The sequence below is a fragment of the Onychomys torridus genome, chromosome X (assembly GCF_903995425.1).
Source record: "Onychomys torridus chromosome X, mOncTor1.1, whole genome shotgun sequence".
NCBI classification, from domain to species: domain Eukaryota; kingdom Metazoa; phylum Chordata; class Mammalia; order Rodentia; family Cricetidae; genus Onychomys; species Onychomys torridus.
In genome coordinates this window covers 52,435,858-52,457,038 of record NC_050466.1, presented here as the reverse complement: position 1 = coordinate 52,457,038, position 21,181 = coordinate 52,435,858, and the positions used below count along the sequence as shown (strand labels likewise).

General features: G+C 46.5%; 1 protein-coding gene across 3 annotated transcripts; it reads left to right on the top strand.

Moving 5' to 3' along the window:
• The first annotated feature begins 118 nt into the window (after positions 1–118).
• On the top strand, positions 119–16,071 carry G6pd (glucose-6-phosphate dehydrogenase). Of its 3 annotated transcripts, none has more exons than XM_036173954.1 (13): positions 119–371; positions 1,280–1,407; positions 9,978–10,015; positions 10,120–10,228; positions 11,037–11,254; positions 13,010–13,171; positions 13,399–13,524; positions 13,796–13,889; positions 14,020–14,206; positions 14,486–14,721; positions 14,821–14,897; positions 15,004–15,096; positions 15,196–16,071. In XM_036173954.1, the coding sequence occupies exons 2-13, from the start codon at positions 1,288–1,290 to the stop codon at positions 15,284–15,286; spliced, it is 1,551 nt and encodes a 516-aa protein (XP_036029847.1). In that variant the 5' UTR covers positions 119–371; positions 1,280–1,287; the 3' UTR covers positions 15,287–16,071. The 3 variants fall into 3 exon arrangements, with proteins under 3 accessions (XP_036029847.1, XP_036029850.1, XP_036029848.1); XM_036173955.1 differs by having other exon boundaries at positions 134–371; positions 13,013–13,171; XM_036173957.1 differs by lacking the exon at positions 13,010–13,171.
• The last annotated feature ends 5,110 nt before the right edge of the window (positions 16,072–21,181 follow it).

Here is a 21,181-nt window from a genome sequence, read left to right as displayed (position 1 = left end):
CTCAGGGACACGAGGGTCCATCGGAAACCAGACAATACGGTATGGGTGGGGTGGCGATGGGGACACAGGAGAACTGTGCGGAGCTGCACCTATGGCAGCAAGGTATCGCGATCGCGGAACAGGGGAAGAAGGGACGGCCAACAGGGTGGGGCTAGCAAGAGATGCTTGCGTGCGCACCTACTTCTGCTCCTCTCCCCTCCTTCACCGATGGAGTAGTCCGAAGCTCCTCCCCTCCTGCCTCTCCTGAGGCGGGTCAGCTCAGTCAAAGCACCCGCCCTCCTGCGTTAAATGGGCCAGCTAAGCGCAGCCCCCGGAAACGAGCTGTGCACTCCAGAACTGTGAACCTGTTTGGCAGCAGCAACTAAACGCAGGTAAAGGGGTGGTCTGATGGCACACCGGTGGAGGGATGTGCTTCCCGCTTGTGCGCCTCTTGTCCTTTTGATGTGCGCTATTTGTCATGCTTGGATATGGAAGAAAATCTACGAGGTCTTAACCCATCCCTTTGTACTCCGCACTTCCCCTAATTGGGCCCATGAGGACTAGACTTTTAGAAGAGAAGGGACCTTCCGGGATCACCTAGCTTGGCCAGGAGAGAGCTACAGCTGAACTCCATCATCTTCACAATCAAACATGTTCAGTTCATTGTGGAGTTTCTGGTGATGGCCCCAGACACAGTGCGATGCCCTGACCGAATTTAATGAATTCCATTAATGCTTATAGTGATTTCGTAATGTACAGCCCCCAGAGAAAACAACATAGTGTGGGAAAACAGCTCCCACTTTTTTTATGACAGGGAACTCTTGAGGAGAGGGGGATAAGAGATTGAGGTAGAAATACAGAGGTAGAAGGATAGAGGGGAGAGAAACAAACACAGGATAGCCTCAGGAGGGCCTGGATCCTTATCCACCAGCCCCTTCTGTCTCTTCTAAAGGGTTATTTATAAGAATGCCAAGGGGTGGAGCAAAGACTTCCCCCTAGCTCAGCCAAGTGCAGACCCTTCCAATCACCTAGTAACCAACATGGTCAAGCAATCCTCTAATGCAGCCCTGCTGGATAAAGCAAGCTCAGCTCTCAGTAGAAAACCTCTGTGGGCCTCCACAACATAGGAAGGTATGGCTAGAGTGCAGAAGCAGTAGTTTCTGACTCTGCATGCACGGGCGCACAGCATTCCCAGCCAGTAGTTTCAGTAGTAGTGAGAACCCAAAGGACCGTTAAATAAGGTTAGGTTGTCAATGCTCTTCTGTTCTCCTGCCTTATCAATGAGCCTTTCTTTCACCAGAAAACATCATGGCAGAGCAGGTGGCCCTGAGCCGAACCCAGGTGTGTGGGATCCTAAGGGAAGAGTTGTACCAGGGTGATGCCTTCCACCAAGCTGATACACACATATTTATCATCATGGGTGCATCGGTGAGTCTCCCCTCAGGCCCTGAGTCTAAAAAATCAAATGTAGCAAGGCACTTCTCTTTGTACCTCAACTTTCCTAACTAACTGCTAAGGAGCCACACAGGTTCTACTAGTTTGAACTCTATGGCATATGTTCCCACCTGTGTGTCCTGATCATCACAGCAGTACCTGCTATAAATACATCATGTACTTGTGTTGAATTTCTCACTTGCAAGGCATTTCAGAAATCTATGCTCAGCCATTGAATGTGGACCAGACTTGGACCATCCAAGTTCTAAAGCACCATCTAGCTGGACTTCTTCCTCCTGGATGGAAAAAACTGAGGTGCAATCAGGGAATGCTATTCAATCTATATTTTTTTCAAAATCTGTAATTTGACAAATGTTACAGTCAATTTCAGTGAAAGGATCTGAGGTCCTGCCTCTGCTTCTTTTCTCTCTACTGCATGAAGTTCCCTGGAGGCAAATACCTCCTCTTTGCCACATCTTCCAAAGCCTACTGCAAATTTCTGTTAATTCCACCTGGTTTCCAGTTGTCCATCTGGAACAACTATCATTGTACTCTGTTAGGAAAAACTGAAAAACAGAAGCATAGTCAGAGGGGTGGTGTACTGATGGTACACAGTGAGACTGGGGCAGGTGGGGGCACCCTCCCTTGTGTGCTATGTGGCAGAAGGGCATGCATGTTCAGTGACCAGGGTTTGATGACAAAGGTAAACTTAATTGCTTGCTTTTAACCCTGGAATCAGCTCACTCTTGTGTGACCATCTTCAGTATGAACTTATTGTGTAATCTTGTGCAAGAACTTCATCAGAGCTAGTGTGTTCTTGAGAGGGTAGCCACTGGCTCAGCACCTTCCACAGTCTGGGCCCCTCGGTGATGGAGGAACTCTGTGGTTCTTTGTTTATACATAGCATCAACACCCACTAAGGGCTAGTAGTAAAGTACTACCACCCTCTTATACATGAGGCCCTAGTACTCAGTACTACCAAAAAAAAAAAAGAGGAAATCAGAACATGCCACCCCCTTTGCCAAACCTGTTCTTTGTCAGCCTTGTATTTCTGAGCAAAAGTAGGAGTGGGAGAACTTAGAAAAGAAATGCAAAAGCAGAGGAGAAGGGCTCTATCACTGAAAGGGCAAGGGACAGACCACCCAAGGCACTGTCCCCTGACTCCCTGTAACTCTAAGACCCAAGAAAAGTACCCAGTGAGAACACACAGTTCAGCAGTCCTACCCTCAGCCCTGGCTCCAGCCTAGTCCCCTTAAAGGAGCCATGCATGCATGTATCAAACACAAACCTTGGCATATAGGACTCTGACTATTAGGCCCTTCAATCAAAAGGGCCATCTGAAAGAGAAAGTAGCTGAGGATGATTTCCCCCTGCCCCACCCATGCTTTCATAAGCTTGCAACAACAATAACCCAAACAGGAAAGATAGTTTACAACTTCAGGACCCTCCCTCATTGACAATTTGTTGTGTAACCTGGAACAAATGTCTACATTTCTCTGAATCTTAGTAGTTTTCACCTAACAAACACGGGCCAGACAGCCTCTGGCTTTATCCTAGGCTGATTATGTGAGGTCTAGCCTGAAGTTGAGCAACTTCGTTTCACTGCAATCAATGTAGTTCCCCTTTACTCTCCTCTGCTCTGGGAGTAGGAACCAAGGCTTCCAGAGTAGAGATGGAAAGTGCTAGCTCTAACAGAAGGGAATGGAGAAGAAAGAGAGATTTGTTGAAGAGCATTTATTTCTCTCTGTTCCTCTCAGAGGGCCTGAGACAGACAGACCCTGTGCTGGGACAGCCCCCAGAGTATCTCCTGCCTGACACTTTACTGAATGCATGAAGTAGGCAAGGTGCTAGCTGATCTAGGAGTCCTGCAAATTCTCCATTCATTCAATGTAGCAATCAAGTGTCTCCTCCAATTCATAACAGCCTCAGTCTCTATCCTTGTGGGAACAGTGTATTTTAGGAACAAGCAAACAAACAGGATTTTAGGGAGCTGTATGTGACAGAAGTCACAAATGGACTCTTTTTCTGAGCAAAACTAGGAGTAGCTAGTCACACACAGGTCGCAAGTGGACATAGAAAGCAAGGCAAGTTGAGAATAAGAGGGCAATTGTCCTCTAAGTTGGAAACAAGTTCAGTGTGATCTAGAAACTAAAAGGAATCCAGTGGCTAGCAGGCCCCAAACCTAGGAAACTGGAACATACTAGGGCAAGCTGAGCCCAAGTAGCTGTCCTCTGCCCCTTCTTCCTCCCCAGGTCCTTACCCAGTCTTTACCCATGTACCCAGCTTCCTACCTAGGATGTTCTTGTGCCACCTCACTGTAGCTACCCCTCTTCTCAGGATTCCCACTCAAGGAAGGAAACAGAAATCCTTACTGTCCCACTCCAGAAAACCCTGTACTTATGGACCAGTAGGGGGAAGGAACTGTGGACCTAAAAAGGGCATCTCCCCAGCCAATAGGACCTTGGTGAGGCTGGAAAGTGACTCTTTCCCCTTTTGCAAAAGAAAAGGAGTAGGCCTCGGAGTCCACATGGGCTGATGGGCAGATGGGCTCACTACAGAGCTCATCTCTACATCGGTTTCCCCACCTAGACTATGTGATGGCCATCCCACTGACAGGCCTGTTTGAGGAGTGACCTGGCAGTCCAAGCCCATCCCTCTTTTTGAGTCATTTCAGAATTGACTTTTCCCTTGGCCTGGTAAGAGTCTTGCTGTGTCATGATGACCTTGGCATTCTCTAAAAGCCTGGTGACTCATGGAGCCCCAGGGTATAGGAAGGAGGCCTTTTGTTAGATTTTTTTTTTTTAGCCCAAACCTACCTCACATTTCCCCCTATCTCATTCCAGTGATTGGAAGCCAGCTGATCCTCAGTCACAGCCCAGAACTCCACCTTGGGAAGCTAGGTGGGTCCCTCATCCCCAATGACCCTTGGGTATGATTTGGGTTTATAAAACAAGAGGTCAAACCTCAGCTGACCATAGATCAGTTGGTACTCAGATTTCTTTGCCCTTATCTGGCTAGATAGTTGTGGCTGGAGATCTTTTTTTGTTGTTTTTGTTTGTTTGTTTTTGTTTTTCAAGACAGGGTTTCTCTGTGAAGCTTTGCGCCTTTTCCTGGAACTCACTTGGTAGTCCAGGCTGGCCTCAAACTCACAGAGATCTGCCTGGCTTTTCCCGAGTGCTGGGATTAAAGGCGTGCACCACCACCGCCCGGCTTGGCTGGAGATCTTAATCATGCCCTAATTCTCCTAAGTCACTACATGTCCTTAGGTAGCTCCTTCCCCTGCCATGATCCTTGGGCAATGTGAGGGGGTGGCAAAAATGAGAGATTTCCAGCTACCTCTCTAATTGTTCCCACTCCCACACATGGTAAATTTAGGTTTTAGTTCTTTTCATGTTCCCTATTTAAGAGGAGTTCAGTGAGAGTCATGAAGCCAGCAGGAAAGGCAGGGTTACCCCCATCCCTGAGAAGAATGGCTGCCTCCCACCCCCACTGTCCTTAGTCCTACCTCACCTCCCTTGAGTAACTTGAAGGCAGGCAGACTGTCGGTTGCAGGAACTGAGCTAAAACAAGGAGAACGGGTTCTATGTCTGGTTAATCCCAAAGGAAACAAGAACAAACAGCTCTGGGTGTTGGGCAACTGTGACTCAGCAAGACTGTCCCTTACCACCAATACATTGGCTGGAGTCTGTCCTGATTCCTCCCAGTCTGTTGGAATTTGATCAAAAGCAAACACTGCCTGCTTAGAAAGGTCTGAAGGCCAGGGCTCTCATTGTTTTCCCAGCAAGCCAGCCCTTTCTGGAGTGTGTGAGCCCAGGACAAAGCCCTCTGACATGAGCAATAACCCACATCCCACTGATGGGAGATGCCAGAGGCAGGCATTGAGAGTACTCTGAGGAACCAAGAGCCATCCTCGGGGGAGATTCTGGCCCAGCATGGATTTATCTAAGCTGACCTTTGTGGAACCTGTAAGGGCAGCCATCTGGCACAACAGGGTAAAAACTTTGCCCAGCAAAGTGACTTAGAGGACAGTAAGTAGGCCACTCAGGTGGCCATGCTAGGTATCACTTGAGGGAGTGACAAATGAGGAGGCTGTAGAGCAATAGGAGCCCAGCTGGCAAGTCTTAGACATTTTCCCAAAGATAGTCATCATAGCATGGGGCTACAAGGTGGCCACTGGGTTCGGGCTCCCAGAAGTGGCTGTTATCATGTGAACCCACTCCACAGTGCTCAGGACTTTAATCCTGAACAGTTGACAGACATGGGCACTAAGTGGAGGGAATTGCTCCCTCAGGCCAAAACAGGTTGCCAAAGTTTGGTATCAGCCCCCTGTGGACATTTTGGGAACTCAGTAGAACCTGGAAATGACCTGCATACACCTGCTTCCTTGGATGGACCTGTCACTCAGCAAACCTCTGAAGACAAACATTTAAGCCACTGGAAATCCCTGAGTGCCCATAACCATCCTTACCCAGCACCGCCATTTTCTATAGAAATGGATTCATCAATGCAGCCACATAGTTCAATCTCTTTTGTTTATTAATGCGTTGCTGGGAACATACCTCAAGGCTTCCTGCATGCTAAGCATGCTACCACTGAGCCTTAGCCTGAGCCTCTCCCTGAGGCTCTGCCCCCATTTTTTTTAAACAGGGGCTCACTATGTTTCTCAGGCTGGCCTTAAACTTGTTATTCTCCTGTCCCAACCTCCCAAATTCTGGGATTACAGGTATACACTACTGTATCTGGCTAAGTCATTTTTGAAGTTTGTATCTAAGATTGTATTACCTCTTCAGTGTTTTGATTTTGTTTATTTTATGTATATGGGTATTTTTCCTGCATGTATGTCTGCACAACTTGCATGCCTGGTGCCCTCAGAGGTCATAAGAGGGTGTCAGATCCCCTGAAACTAGAGTTACAGATAGTTGTGAGCCACCATATGTGTCCTGGAAATCAAACCAGAAACCTCCAAAAGAATAGCCAGTGCTCTTAATCACCAAGCCACCTCTCCAGCCCAGCCTCTTCATTTTAAAGAGCTAGTCAGCATGGGCTATGTTGTATACTAGTTCACTTATGATGGCAGGAAGTTGCTTATTGGTTATTGTGCTAAAGGGAACAGCAGTTCACTTCATTTTTTGGAGGTCTCTGGTCCATGGTGCCCAACATCTTCCCAGGTCACAGTGGGCCCAGGTAAGGAGTATTGTTCTGGCTCTGTTCTTCATAGCTTGTTTAAACTTGGCAAAGTTCATGCCACCCAGACCAACTCCATCTACAAACTCATCCCAAACACCTAGGAAATTAATGCCACTCATCCCAAACGCCTGGGAAATTATTGTCAAAATACTTTGTTAGATGGAATGGTGTTTTGAAATTTTAATTAGGTATGCCTGGAGTAAATTTTTCAACAAATTATTTTTACATAAATATTCAGGTCCTTAATACTCAGAGTTGCTTTTTCTATAGAGAGTGAGTTGGGATACAGATGGGACCAGTGCCCCACTCCTGTGCCACTTGCTCACCTCTTCCCATGGAGTAGCAGTACCCTGTGTAGCTTTGGTTCACACCCACCCCATGGTCCTAATGATAGGGTTTGAGATGAAAGGGCATTCACCCTACTCTATTCTTCAGGAGCTTGGTAGCCATTTCAGCTCCTCCTCCTTAGAACTTGTTTGGCAGGGTACAAAATGAAAGCATGTTGGGCTGTTGATGGCTACTGGGAGACTGAACTGGGTGTGCACATTGGCTTAGAGAGGAGCATGGAGTCTTATATAGGTCATCTTTAATGGAGTTGGATCATTTTCTCTGTAAACCCACACATGTATTCTATTGAATTTGTTTCTAGGTTCTTTATAATATTAACTTTTGTAAATGGTATTGTTTTAAATTGCTTATTTTGCCAACTACTTGATGTTAATAAATAAAAGCAGTTAACTTGTATCTGTTAATATATATAGTGTTTTTGTGGGGAGCTGTTTGGTTTGTTAGTTTTGCAGTGCTAGGGATCAAACCCACTGCCTCATGCTTACTAAGCACTTTACCACTGAGCTATATTCTTAGCCCCAGATGTTTCTAGTATTTATTGGAATATATATCAAAAAGAACACAGACCTTAAGGGTGCAGTTGGATAACTTTTCACAAATTTGGCACACCCTTGTAAATTTCTCCCATCTTCAAAAACAGGCTGGAAATATGGCTCATATAGCCAGATCCTATCTCAAAACTACAGCAACATCTGCACCCAAGAAGTCTCCCACTTTGCAGTCATTGTTTCCCCAGGAGTAATGTCAAACCTCCCCTCCACCCTCTGCTCAATTATTTTTATCCTATTTTCTTCATACACATTGCAATGCATAAATGGTATCTGTACTGCTGATGGCCTAATCTAGGACATTTCTGTCTCCCCACACAATTCTTGGGTACCCCTACTAGCCAGTCTACTATCTTCCCAGGCAACCACTCACTTGAATTCTGTCATAATAGACCCATGTTGCCCTCTCTGGGACTTTTAAGTGAATCCATGAATATCTAGTCTCTTGTGTCTAGATTCTGTGGTTTAGTATAATATATTTGAGATTTCTTTTTGGTTTTTTGAGATACAGTTTCTCTGTGTAACCCTGGCTGCTATCCTGGAACCCACTCTGTAGACTAGGCTGGCCTCAGACTCATAGAGATTCGCCTGCCTCTGTCTCCCAAGTGCTAGGATTAAATGTGTGCCCTACCACCACCTGGGTCCAGCCTATTTTAAATTAAAGCTGCCATGACCATTCATGCACAGATCTTTGAGTGGCTGGCTGCCTGCTTTTTTTTCTCTGGGGTAAAACCTAGTAGAGGAATGGTGAGTCATAAGTGTAGGTGTTTCTCATGATAAGAGGCTGCCAAGCTGTTTTAGATTTAACCATTGCACATTTCTACCCACAGTCTATGAGTTCCACACCAACAGTTTGGCTTTTTGTGGGGAGGGAGTTCTATTTGACATAGGGTGCCATGTAGCTCAGGTTAGCCTGGAACTCACTATGTTGCCCAGGTTAGCCTTTACTCATGAAGTTCCTCCTGCCTCTACCTCCCAAGTGGTTGAATTATAAGTATGTACCAACATGTCCAATTATTATCATTCGGATTACAACTATTCTAGTGAGTATGAAGTGATGTCTTGTCTAATTTGTATTTTCTGACACCTGATGATCTTGAACACTTTCCATGTATTATTTAATGGCCATTCATTTTCTTTCTGGTGAAACATCTGGCCAAACCTTCACCCATTTCAGTTAGATTGTTTTATAAAGTGTGTCATAGGAGCTATTTAGATATTCTGAATACAGATAAATTTAGTGAATGTTATCTCTAAGGCTGCAGCTTGTCTTTTTGGTGCCAGGGATTATACTCTGGGCCCTGTACATGCAAAGCACATACCCTACCACTAAGGCCATAGTGCCATGCTTGCCTACTAATTTTCCTTTCTTCCTTCTTTTCTTTGTTTCGTAATATTGGAGATTGAACCTAGAGTGTCATACATGCCCTTCGTATTTTCATATCACTCTCTCCTCTTCTATCTCCCCTTTCTCTGTGCAGGCCTTGAACTCACTATGTATCCAAGGATAACCCTGAAGTCCTTATCCTCCTACCTCTACTTCTAGAGTACTAGGATTACAGGCTGCAGTACAATGCTGGCTTATGATTATTACTTTATATACTAAAACATCTCTACCTACTCCTATCTTTTTCTTTAATCTAGCAACTTGGCTAAATTCTCATTAACTCTAATAATTAGTCTGTAGGTTGATTTGATGTATTTTTAAATAAACAAGCTATCATCTAATGACAGGTTTTTTTCTAAACCTTATACCATTTTCATTTTCTTGTCTTATGATACTGGCAAGGGTTTAAGACTAACTAAAGAAGCAATAGCAGGCATTAAGAATCCCCTCATAGACACCCAGAGGTGCATCTATAATCATGTTTCTGGAAAGATTTAACTGAGGAAGAAAAATCTACCATGAATGTTCATGGCACACCCTATTGGTTGGTTCCCTGACTAAACAAAAAGAAAACAAAAGAAAGTGAGCTGAGTGTCCATATTCATCTCTCTGCTTCTTGACTGTTGACACAATGTACTTCACAGCCCTATCACCATGACATCACCTTCCCTGACATGTCAGACTGTACCCTTAAACTGTGAGCTTGAATGAACCCTTCATCCCTTAAGTTACTTTCTGTCAGGTATTTTGTCACAGCAACAAGGAAAGTAACCAATTTTTCTGACTTCATTAATTGAATGACCATCTCACTACTTTATAACCCCTTTTATGCTAATGTGACATATGTCCTATATCACAGGTTGTGTTTTTGTTGTCTGTGCTGCCTTTATCATCCTTAAGTTCTAATGAACTCAGTGTCTGCATTTTCATCTTGAACCCAGCAGACTCATCTACTCACCTGTATTGGTACAAGGCTGGGTCAGGCTTGAATCTCTGAGCTCCTCTGATGATACATGAGGACACCCAGATCACCATGGTGGTGAATGACCTAGGTCATATCAGCTCTTTCTGACCATGTGTTTCCTCTGCTACAGGGTGACCTGGCCAAGAAGAAGATCTATCCAACCATCTGGTAGGTATATCTCTATACTACCCCCCCCCCCCAAAAAAAACCTCTCTACAAGGGACAGGCATTGACCTTCCCTACCTAGCCTGAAAACAGCCTTGTACCTTCAGGTGGCTGTTCCGGGATGGCCTTCTACCTGAAGACACCTTCATTGTGGGCTATGCCCGCTCCCGTCTCACAGTGGATGACATCCGCAAGCAGAGTGAGCCCTTCTTTAAAGTGAGTGACATTGGAATATCCCAGAGCATTGTTCTGCCATTTCCTTTATCCCACAGCAAGACTAGCTCCAGGCAGCCCATGAGGAGACATGTCCCATTCCCATCATAAGCAACACTTCCTTCCCCACTTTTCATTTGACTGGCTGAGATGCAGGGCCACCCAGAACACTCAAGCCCTGACACCTCACATCCTTACTCTCTTTTACCAACCACTCAAAAGCTATATCCACCTATTTGTGCCACCTTTTCTATGACCTCTGGGCAAAGACAAAAATAGATGGTCGATTCAGCCTCAGATCTGTTTCCCAACTCCACTCTGACCCAGCCTCTCTGGCTCCATCCTGCTGTGCTCTGGTGCCACACTGAGTCATGCCAGCAGCTGGAAGGACTCCTCCAAGTACCTCTTCCCCCTAGTAAATATGCTATGTTGGCATTTCTCAGCACCTATAGTTTGCTGTGATTATTTTGGAGAGACATCTTTCTCCAACATTCTTTTCTCTCAGGTCAGAATTTCTGAAATCAGATTTCTGTTCTAGGTATGAGGGCCCTGAGGATATGGAAAGTATACCAATGATTTGCCCTACATGCGTAAAGTATCCTGCTGTGTGCCTCAGCCCCCTGCCCATGGGTACACAAAGTTACCAGGATGAAGGAAACTCTTATACTTGTGGAGCCAGGACAGTTGACTCAAGGGAAACACAACTTAGGAACAAGGCATTATAGAAAAAATGAGATCCTTCTCTCCTTTAGAGCAGAACAAGTGTAGATTCTGAGAGAAAAGTAGAAGCTGACATTTTTCTGTCTCCCAGGCCACCCCAGAGGAAAGACCCAAGCTGGAGGAGTTCTTTGCCCGTAACTCCTATGTGGCTGGCCAGTATGATGATCCAGCCTCCTACAAGCACCTCAACAGCCATATGAATGCCCTGCACCAGGGGATACAGGCCAACCGCCTATTCTACCTGGCCTTGCCCCCTACAGTCTACGAAGCTGTCACCAAGAACATTCAAGAGACCTGCATGAGTCAGACGTAAGGCCTATCTTTCTCTCTCTCTTCCTGTTTGCTCTTGCTTCTGCTACTCTGAATGCCTGGTTTGTTGTCTAGATGGATTAGCATTCCAAAAAAGGGAACAAGCTATAAATACTAGAGTTTTCTAACAACCTTTGCTATTACCTCCAAGGCTCTCAACTACAAAATAGTGACCCCTTGCAACAGTTCCCACCATGACCACAAGATGACAGTGTTGCTCCACAGAACTGCTCATGTGAGGCATTTCTCTCTCTCTCTCTCTCTCTCTCTCTCTCTCTCTCTCTCTCTCTCTCTCTCTCTCTCTCTCTCCCCCTCTCCCCCTCTCCCCCTCTCCCTCTCTCCCTCTCTCCCTCTCTCCCTCTTCCCCTCTCTCCCTCCCTCCCTTTCTTTTCCCTTCCCCCACTCCCTCCCTCCCCAGCAGGCCCACCAGGAGGCAGTGTTGTTTCATAAGAGACCACTGCAAACTGAACACCATCTTTGTCTTGCTCCTGATTTTGCATTTAGAAAACAACTTTAGTGTTCTGTTATGAAATGCAAAGAAAGGAACCTGCTCTTTTAAATCAGTGGAAATCTGGGCAAGGTGACTCACACATATAATCCCAGCACTGTGGAAACTAAGACAAGAGGAGTACTTGGAGTTCAAGGCTAGCCTGAAATACAGAGTGAGACTGTCTCAAACAACAACAAAAAAATTTAAGCAGAGTATAGTGGCACACTTGTAATCTCAGTAGTCAGGAGGCAAAAGAATCACTATGTAGTCAAGGCTGGCAATGGGCTACATAGTGAATTTAAAGTTAGCCGATTCTTCATAGTAAGAACCTGTCTCAAAAAGAAAAAAGGCTAGTTTAAAAAAAAACAAAAGCAATAGAAGTCAGTTGCATTGGGCCATGACTATAGTCCCAGATACTCAAAGGATGATGCAGGACTACATTTGAGCCCAGGAGTTCCAAGCCAACCTGAGTAATATAGTAAGACTTCATCTCAAGAATATAAAACCAAGGGCTAGAGAGATGGCTCAGTGGTTAAGAGCACTGATTCACTGATTCCTCTTTCAGAGGTCCTGAGTTCAATTCCCAGCAACCACATGGTGGCTCACAACCATCTGTAATGAGATCTGATGCCCTCTTCTGGGCATGTAGATGTACATAAAGACAGAGCACTCACATACATTAGATAGATAGATAGATAGATAGATAGATAGATAGACAGACAGACAGGGATATAAAACCAATGAGGAAAGCCAGACATGATGGTACATGTCTGTGATCTCAGCTCTTAGGAAGTGGAGGTACAAAATCAGGGTCATCCTTGGCTACATAGCAAATTCTAGGCCAACCTTGGATACATGAGACCCTATCTCAAACTAATTAAAGTAAAACTAGTAAGGAAATTATGTCCTTGATGTCCTATATGCCTACTTCCCTGTTGGCTGCTGGGCTACTTCTGACCCACTGAGGATCTAGCATGGGGAAAGAGGGAAACAAAGCCACCCAAGAATGTACCAGTCATGCTACTCTAGTACCAAGGTAGGCAAATCCCAGAAACTGATCCAGTCCTCAGCATGTTGACAAGAAGGCTTCTAAGATGCTGTCTGTCCAGGGTAAGGATTGATGGCAGTCAGCAGAGCTTCCGTGGGTCACCTGAGAATACAGAATAGATGAAAGCCCTGCTACCTGTGGTGAGGGTTAGGGTGACATGGCCCTGGGCCTATTCCTGGGGAAAGGTTTGGGAAATAACATGACTGGGGGCTCCCAGCAGAGGCTGGAACCGCATCATAGTGGAGAAGCCCTTCGGGAAAGACCTGCAGAGCTCCAACCAGCTGTCAAACCACATCTCCTCTCTGTTCCGTGAGGACCAGATCTACCGAATTGACCACTACCTGGGCAAGGAGATGGTCCAGAACCTCATGGTGCTAAGGTGCAAAGGGGACAGGGTGGAAGAGGACCAGGGCAAGGGTGGCAATATGAGGAACCCCACCTGCCCCACTGCCCCAAAGACAGATTCCTGAAAGATGCTGGCCAGGGTGCTAGGCTCTAGCTTGACTCAGATTACAACCACTATACTATGGAATCCCAAGTGTAGATCCACCTAAGGGCCCTTCCATAATGTCTCCCATGCTAGCCTCTTTCCTGTACCTCCCACAGATTTGCCAACAGGATCTTTGGCCCTATCTGGAACCGAGACAACATTGCCTGTGTGATCCTCACATTTAAAGAGCCTTTTGGTACTGAGGGTCGTGGGGGCTACTTTGATGAATTTGGGATCATCAGGTAAGAACCCATATCCCACTCCAAGTTGGTTCATCCTCATACCCTGAGAGCTAGTATTCAACCCATTCAGCTAAACCCCAAAGGGTTTCCAGGGTCAGTGTCTACTTCCTCCTAAGGAGACCTGAAAGACACTGGATAAGGAAGCAGGGTTTCTCAGCTTGTCACTAGAAAGCCTTGTTTAGTAACCCAAGGGCCCCTAGAACTTGGTCATCTCCTTGTTGCTACCCTGGAAGTGGCACTTGGCCAGAATATCTGCCTCTTCTCATACTAGAGACGTTATGCAGAACCACCTCCTGCAGATGTTGTGTCTGGTGGCCATGGAAAAGCCTGCCTCCACAGATTCAGATGATGTCCGTGATGAGAAGGTAGGTAGAGAGGTATGTCCACCAGGTCCCCAGGAGCTGTGCCCCATGCCAGGCCACTCTATAACAAGTCACTGGGCTCATGTCTGTTTCCCTACACTGAGGAGCCCACTCTACATTGGTTTTCTCCTAGGTCAAAGTGTTGAAATGTATCTCAGAAGTGGAAACAAGCAATGTGGTCCTTGGCCAGTATGTGGGGAACCCCAATGGAGAAGGAGAAGCTACCAACGGGTACTTAGATGACCCCACAGTACCCCGTGGGTCCACCACTGCCACCTTTGCAGCAGCTGTCCTCTATGTGGAGAATGAGCGGTGGGATGGTAGGTGACACCTCTGGGACCCAGAATGGCAGGACTAAATAGATATACCCTCAAAAATACACTTATTACCATGGTCATATACATGGTGCTAAGTGGTAAGGGATGCTGGAGAAGGAGGGATGGCACAAGTGAGACACCACCCTAGTCATACTTATTCCTCATGTACACATTCACACATGTACATAGGCACAGGGGATCTGCTCTCCCTTCCCCCCCCCCACACACACACAGCACAAGACTGTAGGAAAGCCAATCCCTGAGGCTAGCCCTGCCCCACAGGGGTACCCTTCATCCTGCGCTGTGGCAAAGCCCTGAATGAGCGTAAGGCTGAGGTGAGACTGCAGTTCCGCGATGTGGCAGGCGACATCTTCCACCAGCAGTGCAAGCGTAATGAGCTGGTGATCCGTGTGCAGCCCAATGAGGCTGTATACACCAAGATGATGACCAAGAAGCCTGGCATGTTCTTCAACCCTGAGGAGTCAGAGCTGGACTTGACCTATGGCAACAGATACAAGGTTCCCACAGGGAGGACCATCTGGGCAAGGTCCTAAGGGAGGCCCTGGGTGGCTGAGTACAGTGGTATCAGCAACATTCCCCTTTCCCCAACCCTGCAGAATGTGAAGCTCCCTGATGCCTATGAACGCCTCATCCTGGATGTCTTCTGTGGGAGCCAGATGCACTTTGTCCGCAGGTGAGGGACCCCCCCCCCAGCCTAATACAGTCAGACAAGACAGGTGGCCTTCTCCCTCCCTCCCTCCCTATGTGACTCTACTCCATCCTACACTGTATCCCTTCAGTGATGAACTCAGGGAAGCCTGGCGTATCTTCACACCACTACTCCACAGGATTGATCGAGAGAAGCCCCAGCCCATCCCCTATGTTTATGGCAGGTAAGGGAAGGATGGGACCTAAGGGAGTCAAGCCAAATGAAGCAGGGCAGTGGGGATTACCAGGGACAAGGGTCACTTATGTCTCCCTTTGCCTCCCAGCCGCGGCCCTACAGAGGCAGATGAGCTGATGAAGAGAGTGGGCTTCCAGTATGAGGGTACCTACAAGTGGGTGAACCCTCACAAGCTCTGAGCCTTGGGAACTTACACCGTCTGCACTCTGCCCCTTTTGTCCACCCTTTCTGTGTCTGTCCTTCCCACCACCTAACCCTATATTAGGACTATTGACCCCATATTGGAGGGACTTTGGGACCATAGGCTTTAGCCACACATTCCAGTCCCTGGGCTCAGGCCACCGCTCTATCCTATGCTGCTGCTGCCGCTGCCATAGCCATCACTGCTGCTACTGCCACCACCGCCACTGAGCCCAGCTACATTCCTCAACTACCAAGTGCTCAAAACTCACTGTAATGCTTTCAGGGCCACCACTGGCCCTATCTGAGCCACCCATCTCTCCACTAGACCTGAATCACCTCTTCTGCTCACCCCAGCCCCTGCAAAAGGAAGAACAATAGAGTCTATCAATCTGTCTCTAGACTCCTCAAGACAGGAGTTAGGAACGATGGGGAAGACCCTTGAGCCTCAGAGGGATAATGACCAAGCTATACTCCCTAGTGTCTATGGGCAAACTCCTCAAAACTCAAGAAAGTGCTCAAGGATACCCATGTGAGAGGACCTGCCCATGGCCACACCAGCATCAGTGCCACTTGACATTTCCCCCTCACCAGCTGGAAGAGATATCATACTGCCTATCAACATTTTGAATCCCTAGATGTCCCCTCACCAACTACATACTCCATGGTCATCTTCATCCCACTCACAGGCAGCCTTCTCACCAAAGGAAGACAGAAGTAGCAGCTAGGATTTCCCTACCCCAACCTTGCCATTAAATCTTCAGTTTACCTGTCCCCCTTGTCATTTATCAGTTCTGCTCCTTTATAGAACTCTGACTAATATACATGGGGAGTGGGGAAATAATAAGTCTCTCCTTCATGGTCCTAGATGGCAGGGAGGAAATGACAAGGGGGACAGGTAAAACTATTTGAGGATTTAATAACAAGGTTGGGGTAGGGAAATCCAAGTAGTCCAACAATGCTGTCTCCTGATAGAAAGGCCAAGGATCCAGTAGTTGTTCAGTCTGTGAGACTGGATATCTGAACAGCCCCAATCTTGTGCTGGAGTCCCAGTTTTCAGTCTAGGTTACAATCCCAAAGAAATAAGTTCTAACACCAGCAAAGAAATGGTTCATGAATAAGAAAGATGAACTTGCCAGCAAGAGTGAGGGCAGGCAGGCAGGCAAAAAGCAAGTTTCCTTTGTACATGACCTTTTATATGGGCTGCCACCAGGAGGTGTGGTCAGATTTAGGGTGGGCCTTCTGACCTCAAATGATCTGGATTTTGAGTGGGTCTTCTGCCTCAAATAATCTAACCAAGAAAAATCCCTCAGTAATATGTCCAGCTTCTTGGATTTAGTTAATTATAGGAGTAATTGAGTTAAAGACAACCAAGATTAGCCATCATACCATGTTACCTTCTGAATTCCTAGCCCACCACCTTCTCCATGCTTCCCCCTCCTTTTCTGCCTCTCATCATCCTTACTTCTGAGGTGTCCCACAGTGGTTCAGCCAGGAGTCTGGGTCTGACCTCCAGTCTTTCTAGCCTCTCCCCTGTATCTGTTCCCATCACTTGGTATCACTTCCATGGGTGTTTGTCATTGAGACTAGCCTGAAGTACAAGGGCAAATCACCCTTTTACCTTCTACATAAATACCTCTACCACTTTATCATTATGTATCTTAGCAAACTAGCTAGCTTTACCCAGACCCTGTCCCTGATCCACTCACTATTTAGGAAAGAGTTGGGTTTATAAGTTTTATGACTAACATTGAAAGCAAGGAAGAGGGAATAGAAGTGTTACTTTACCCAGGCAACTGGCCTAAGCAGCAGCTAAAGAAACAGAATTCTGTGCTTGTTTGAGCTGCCAGTTACCTACCTCCAGTAACCATAACACAGTACCACCAATAAGATGCTTCCAACAGTGGAAGTTCAGTGTCACCCTGCTGGATACTTGAAACTCAAAATCAAGATATGATGAGGCAGTGCTTCCTCAGGAGGCTCTAGGGGAGACCCCTCTGTCTCTTCCAGCATCAGTGGATTCCAGAAATTCCTGGTTTGTGGCTGTCTAGCTTCTGCCTCTTAGGGTACCTGTCACATTGGAATGGATGCCCATCTTATTCTGGTATGATAGCAGCTAACTACACCCTCAGGTATCCTTTTGCCTGGGAAACAGCAATTTGGTTCAACACACTGCCAATGTACCCAACAAAGACAATGGCCCTGAGCATAGCAGCCTGTTGAGCCCATGCTCTTAGTTGAGTCCTGGGGATATAGTAGGAAGCACCACCACCATGCCTTAGTTCTAACAGATAAGGGTGACAGGACCAATGATCAAAGGGCAGAGGGTCTATACAGTAAGCAAACCAGTGACCCAGAGAATGGGCAGTTGAGGCACAGTCTGCTCCTAGCAGAGCGCCAAAAACATGCATCTAAATCATGCAGGACCTACTGTTACAGGACTAGGAGGCCCTCGGGCAGTCAGCAGGAGGCTAATAGGAAGAAAAACAACTTGGACTTGGCCCCTCTGTCCCCTACTTGGGAAGGCAACTTTGTTTTCAAACAGAGTTCTTGCTATATTAAAGCAGTCTGAGCTCAAACAATTCTGCCTCAGCTTCCCAAGTAGCTGAGGCTACAGGCATGTTATCTCTATTGCCACCTATCCAGGGCTTGTTTGAACCTTCAAGACCTCTCACTAGCCTGCTATTGAGAACTGGGCACCCACACCCCTCCCTGCTTTCCTATCCAGGATGGCAATACAGTCTGGTTAGGGTGATGATGGCAGGCAGGGTCTCAGACCTAAAGGATGAGCTAAAGATCCTTCCCAGAAACCTGCAAGGAAAAAAAAAAAAGGATGAAGGTAAAAGAAACTTGAACATTGACAAGTTTGTTCTTGCCTATCTTGGTGTCACATAATCTCACAAGGCAGTTTCTTTTTGCAAAAAGAGTGTACCAGAACCCAAATTGGACTAGGGAGCACACATGTCCTCTGTCTTTTAACCCTGATATAGTTGGTCATCACATCTCATCCCATTGCTGGGAGCTTGACTTCACAATCTAACATGATAGGCTATAGTTCACACAAAAGAAAGGTTGATGTGGGCCCTTATAAGTTTGTCACAGCAGCACCTCCACCCACCCCCATACTGGAGTGTTTACAGTGTTCCCTGTTTTAAGTAGAAGTGGTACCTCCAGGTTGTGAAAGGAGAGCTTCACCTGCGCACCAAATAGTGGGGGAAAGCACTTGATAGGAGATAGAGACAAATCACAGACTCTTAAGGGTCCTTCTTGTTATTTACCTTAGAGTCAGAGCCTGTGCCCCTGGCAGCCCTAATGAGCCAGGGTCAGATATCTGTCCTCAATAAGCCAATTAAAAGCCAAGTTAATAGTGAAAAAGATTTATTCAATGTGGCCACAAACAGATCCAGTGACCCCTTTGCAAAGTCTGTATTTAGGGTCCTGACATGAGGTTAATGTCTAAATAGAAGACACACATAAGCAGTCCTGGTCAAGGTGTAGTCCCACTCATCGCTAACCTATCATTGTCTGGGTTTCAGTCTCCTCTTGCAAGGTTGTCTGACAAACTTTCCTGAAGACAAGATCTCCCTCTGGCTGACATTGGAATTCAACATTTTTCTTTTCCCAGCATGAGATTCCTGGGGAAAATTCCTATTCCCTAGGTGCCTTGTTTCAGTCTTTTTGTATCCCCAAAATAGGGGATACAAGTGTCTGTTTAGAATTCTGTGTGTATGTGTGAGAGAGAGAGAGAGAGGTGGGGGGAGAGAGACAGGTCTCACTATATAGCCCTGGCTGTCCTGAAACTTGCTTTGTAGACCAGGCTGGCTTCAAACTCACAGAGATCCACCTGCCTCTGCCTCCGAATTATTGGGATTAAGGGTGTGTACACACCTAGCCTAAAGAATATTTTTGGGTTGGGGATTTAGCTCAGTGGTAGAGTGCTTGCCTAGCAAGCACAAGGCCCTGGGTTCAATCCTCAGCTTAAAAAAAAATATTTTCATTCTTTTCAGGTATGACAATTACACTTCTAACCAAGATGCTCCAGAGCAGGCAGCAGGGCTCCATGGACAGGGCTGGAGGCCAGACTTTAGCCCAGGGGCAGGCCTTCATCCTACATCCTCCTAGTACCTATAGTCTTCTAGAGCAGGAATCACAGCAAAGGCTGAGATGGGTGAGCTGATGGTACCACTGAGGTTGGGCCTGAGAGCTAGCAGGGCGAATGTAAGTACCAGCAAGCCCCCATTGTCCTCTGAGACTCAGAGCTCTGAGCTGAGCTGAGCTGTAGAGACTTTCCAGCCTAGCCTCACCACTTTTACTACACAGCCCATGAAAAAGCAGATACAACAAGAATACCTTCTTGGAGACAGGGCACAAAGTGCAAGGAAAACCTCAATACCACCTCCACACAGTCATTTCTATGACTGTCGTGACTATCACTTTGTCATGCTTAGACAAAGGGCCACATAGTTTCGCTTTACCCCCATGATACAGAGAGGCTTTCTCTTGACTCCTGGAACAGCAGCCATGTGGCTATAATGAGTGGACAAGGTTTTACAAAAGGCTAGTGATGATATAAAGCCGGTCAACCCCAAAATGGCAGAATCTTGCCCAGCTTTCCCTAAAGATGCCTCCACACCTCCTTCTACATATCATCAAGGGGCACCAGCCTCATGCCTGCTCCTGGAAAAGAGCTTTTTAAATCCTCAACCACTTTGATGGATAGTACTGGGTCTTCAAAGCCAGCAGATGATATTAAAGTTTTGAGGAAAGGGAAAGCAGACAATGACACAAGAAGATGGTCCTGACCGTGTAGAGGCTCTTTGTGCTTAGAGTACTGTTACAAACGCTCAGACTGCACCCCAACTTTTATAGACTGCAAGAGATGTAACAGAGCTTGGGAACAGGGAACCTGCTAGCATGGCCTCTTTGAAGCAGAGGTTCCTATACAGGGGCAGCACAGGGAACAAGAAGCACAAAAGGGACATGGGAATGACTGTGAGTGAGCAGGAGGAAGGACTGAGGAGACCAACCTGATCCTACTCTGTGTGTGAGTGTGTGTGTGTGTGTGTGCGTGTGCATGCATGTGCACTGGAACAGAAGCCAAGGCTCTAGTGCTATCACCTTACCTCTTAGTATTATATAAGGGACAGAGATGAGGGGCCTGATGAAGACATTCGGCTGTAAGCTCCATGAACCTACAATGGGTAAGGGGCATGTGATCCTCAGTAAACATATTCACAGGTCACCTTAGCTCTGAATGTCTATACTGAAGCACAATCATGAGGGACCAAGTGAGCATAGTCAATTGATGGGAGATTTGATATTCTCATGAATTAAGGGTCACCTCAGCTGTGGGAACCCACATGGGAAAAAAAATGACAGATATGCTAAGGAGAGTCATCCATCACCTTAGTTCTTTTTAAATACATATTTTTTTATTTATGTGTATGTATCTGTATGTGCACATGCAGATGCCCTTGGAGGCCAGAAGAGGGTGTCAAATCCCCTGGAGCTGTGAGCTGCCTGATGTGGATGCTGAGAACTCAGGTCCTTTGCAAGACCAGCAGGCACACCTAGCTATTAAGCCATTTCTCCAGTACATTACCTTAGTTCTGCTGCCAACATTGGTGCTGAGATTCATGGCCTAATCTGAGGAGTTCAACTGACATAAAATCTCTGTATGCCTACACCGAATGAAATCAAGGACTTCTAGGTGGGACAGTCAATTGTCACCTCAGGTGTTTGTAGCTGCACTAAAATAGAGACATTAGGTCTGGGCTACAACATTGGCTGTCTCTGGATAAGCAAACTATGGTAGTGCATGAAGGCCCAGGTGTAGTTGTCTTTCACATTGGCTCCAGGGTCCTAACACAGAGAAGCACAAGACAGAGGTGAGG

Excerpts from the sequence above, each read along its gene's own strand:
- G6pd (XM_036173954.1), top strand. The coding sequence starts at position 1,288 with ATGGCAGAGCAGGTGGCCCTGAGCCGAACCCAGGTGTGTGGGATCCTA. Across the intron at positions 10,016-10,119 it reads AAGATCTATCCAACCATCTG|GTGGCTGTTCCGGGATGGCC; the intron begins GTAGGTATATCT and ends TTGTACCTTCAG. Across the intron at positions 13,890-14,019 it reads ATGATGTCCGTGATGAGAAG|GTCAAAGTGTTGAAATGTAT; the intron begins GTAGGTAGAGAG and ends GTTTTCTCCTAG.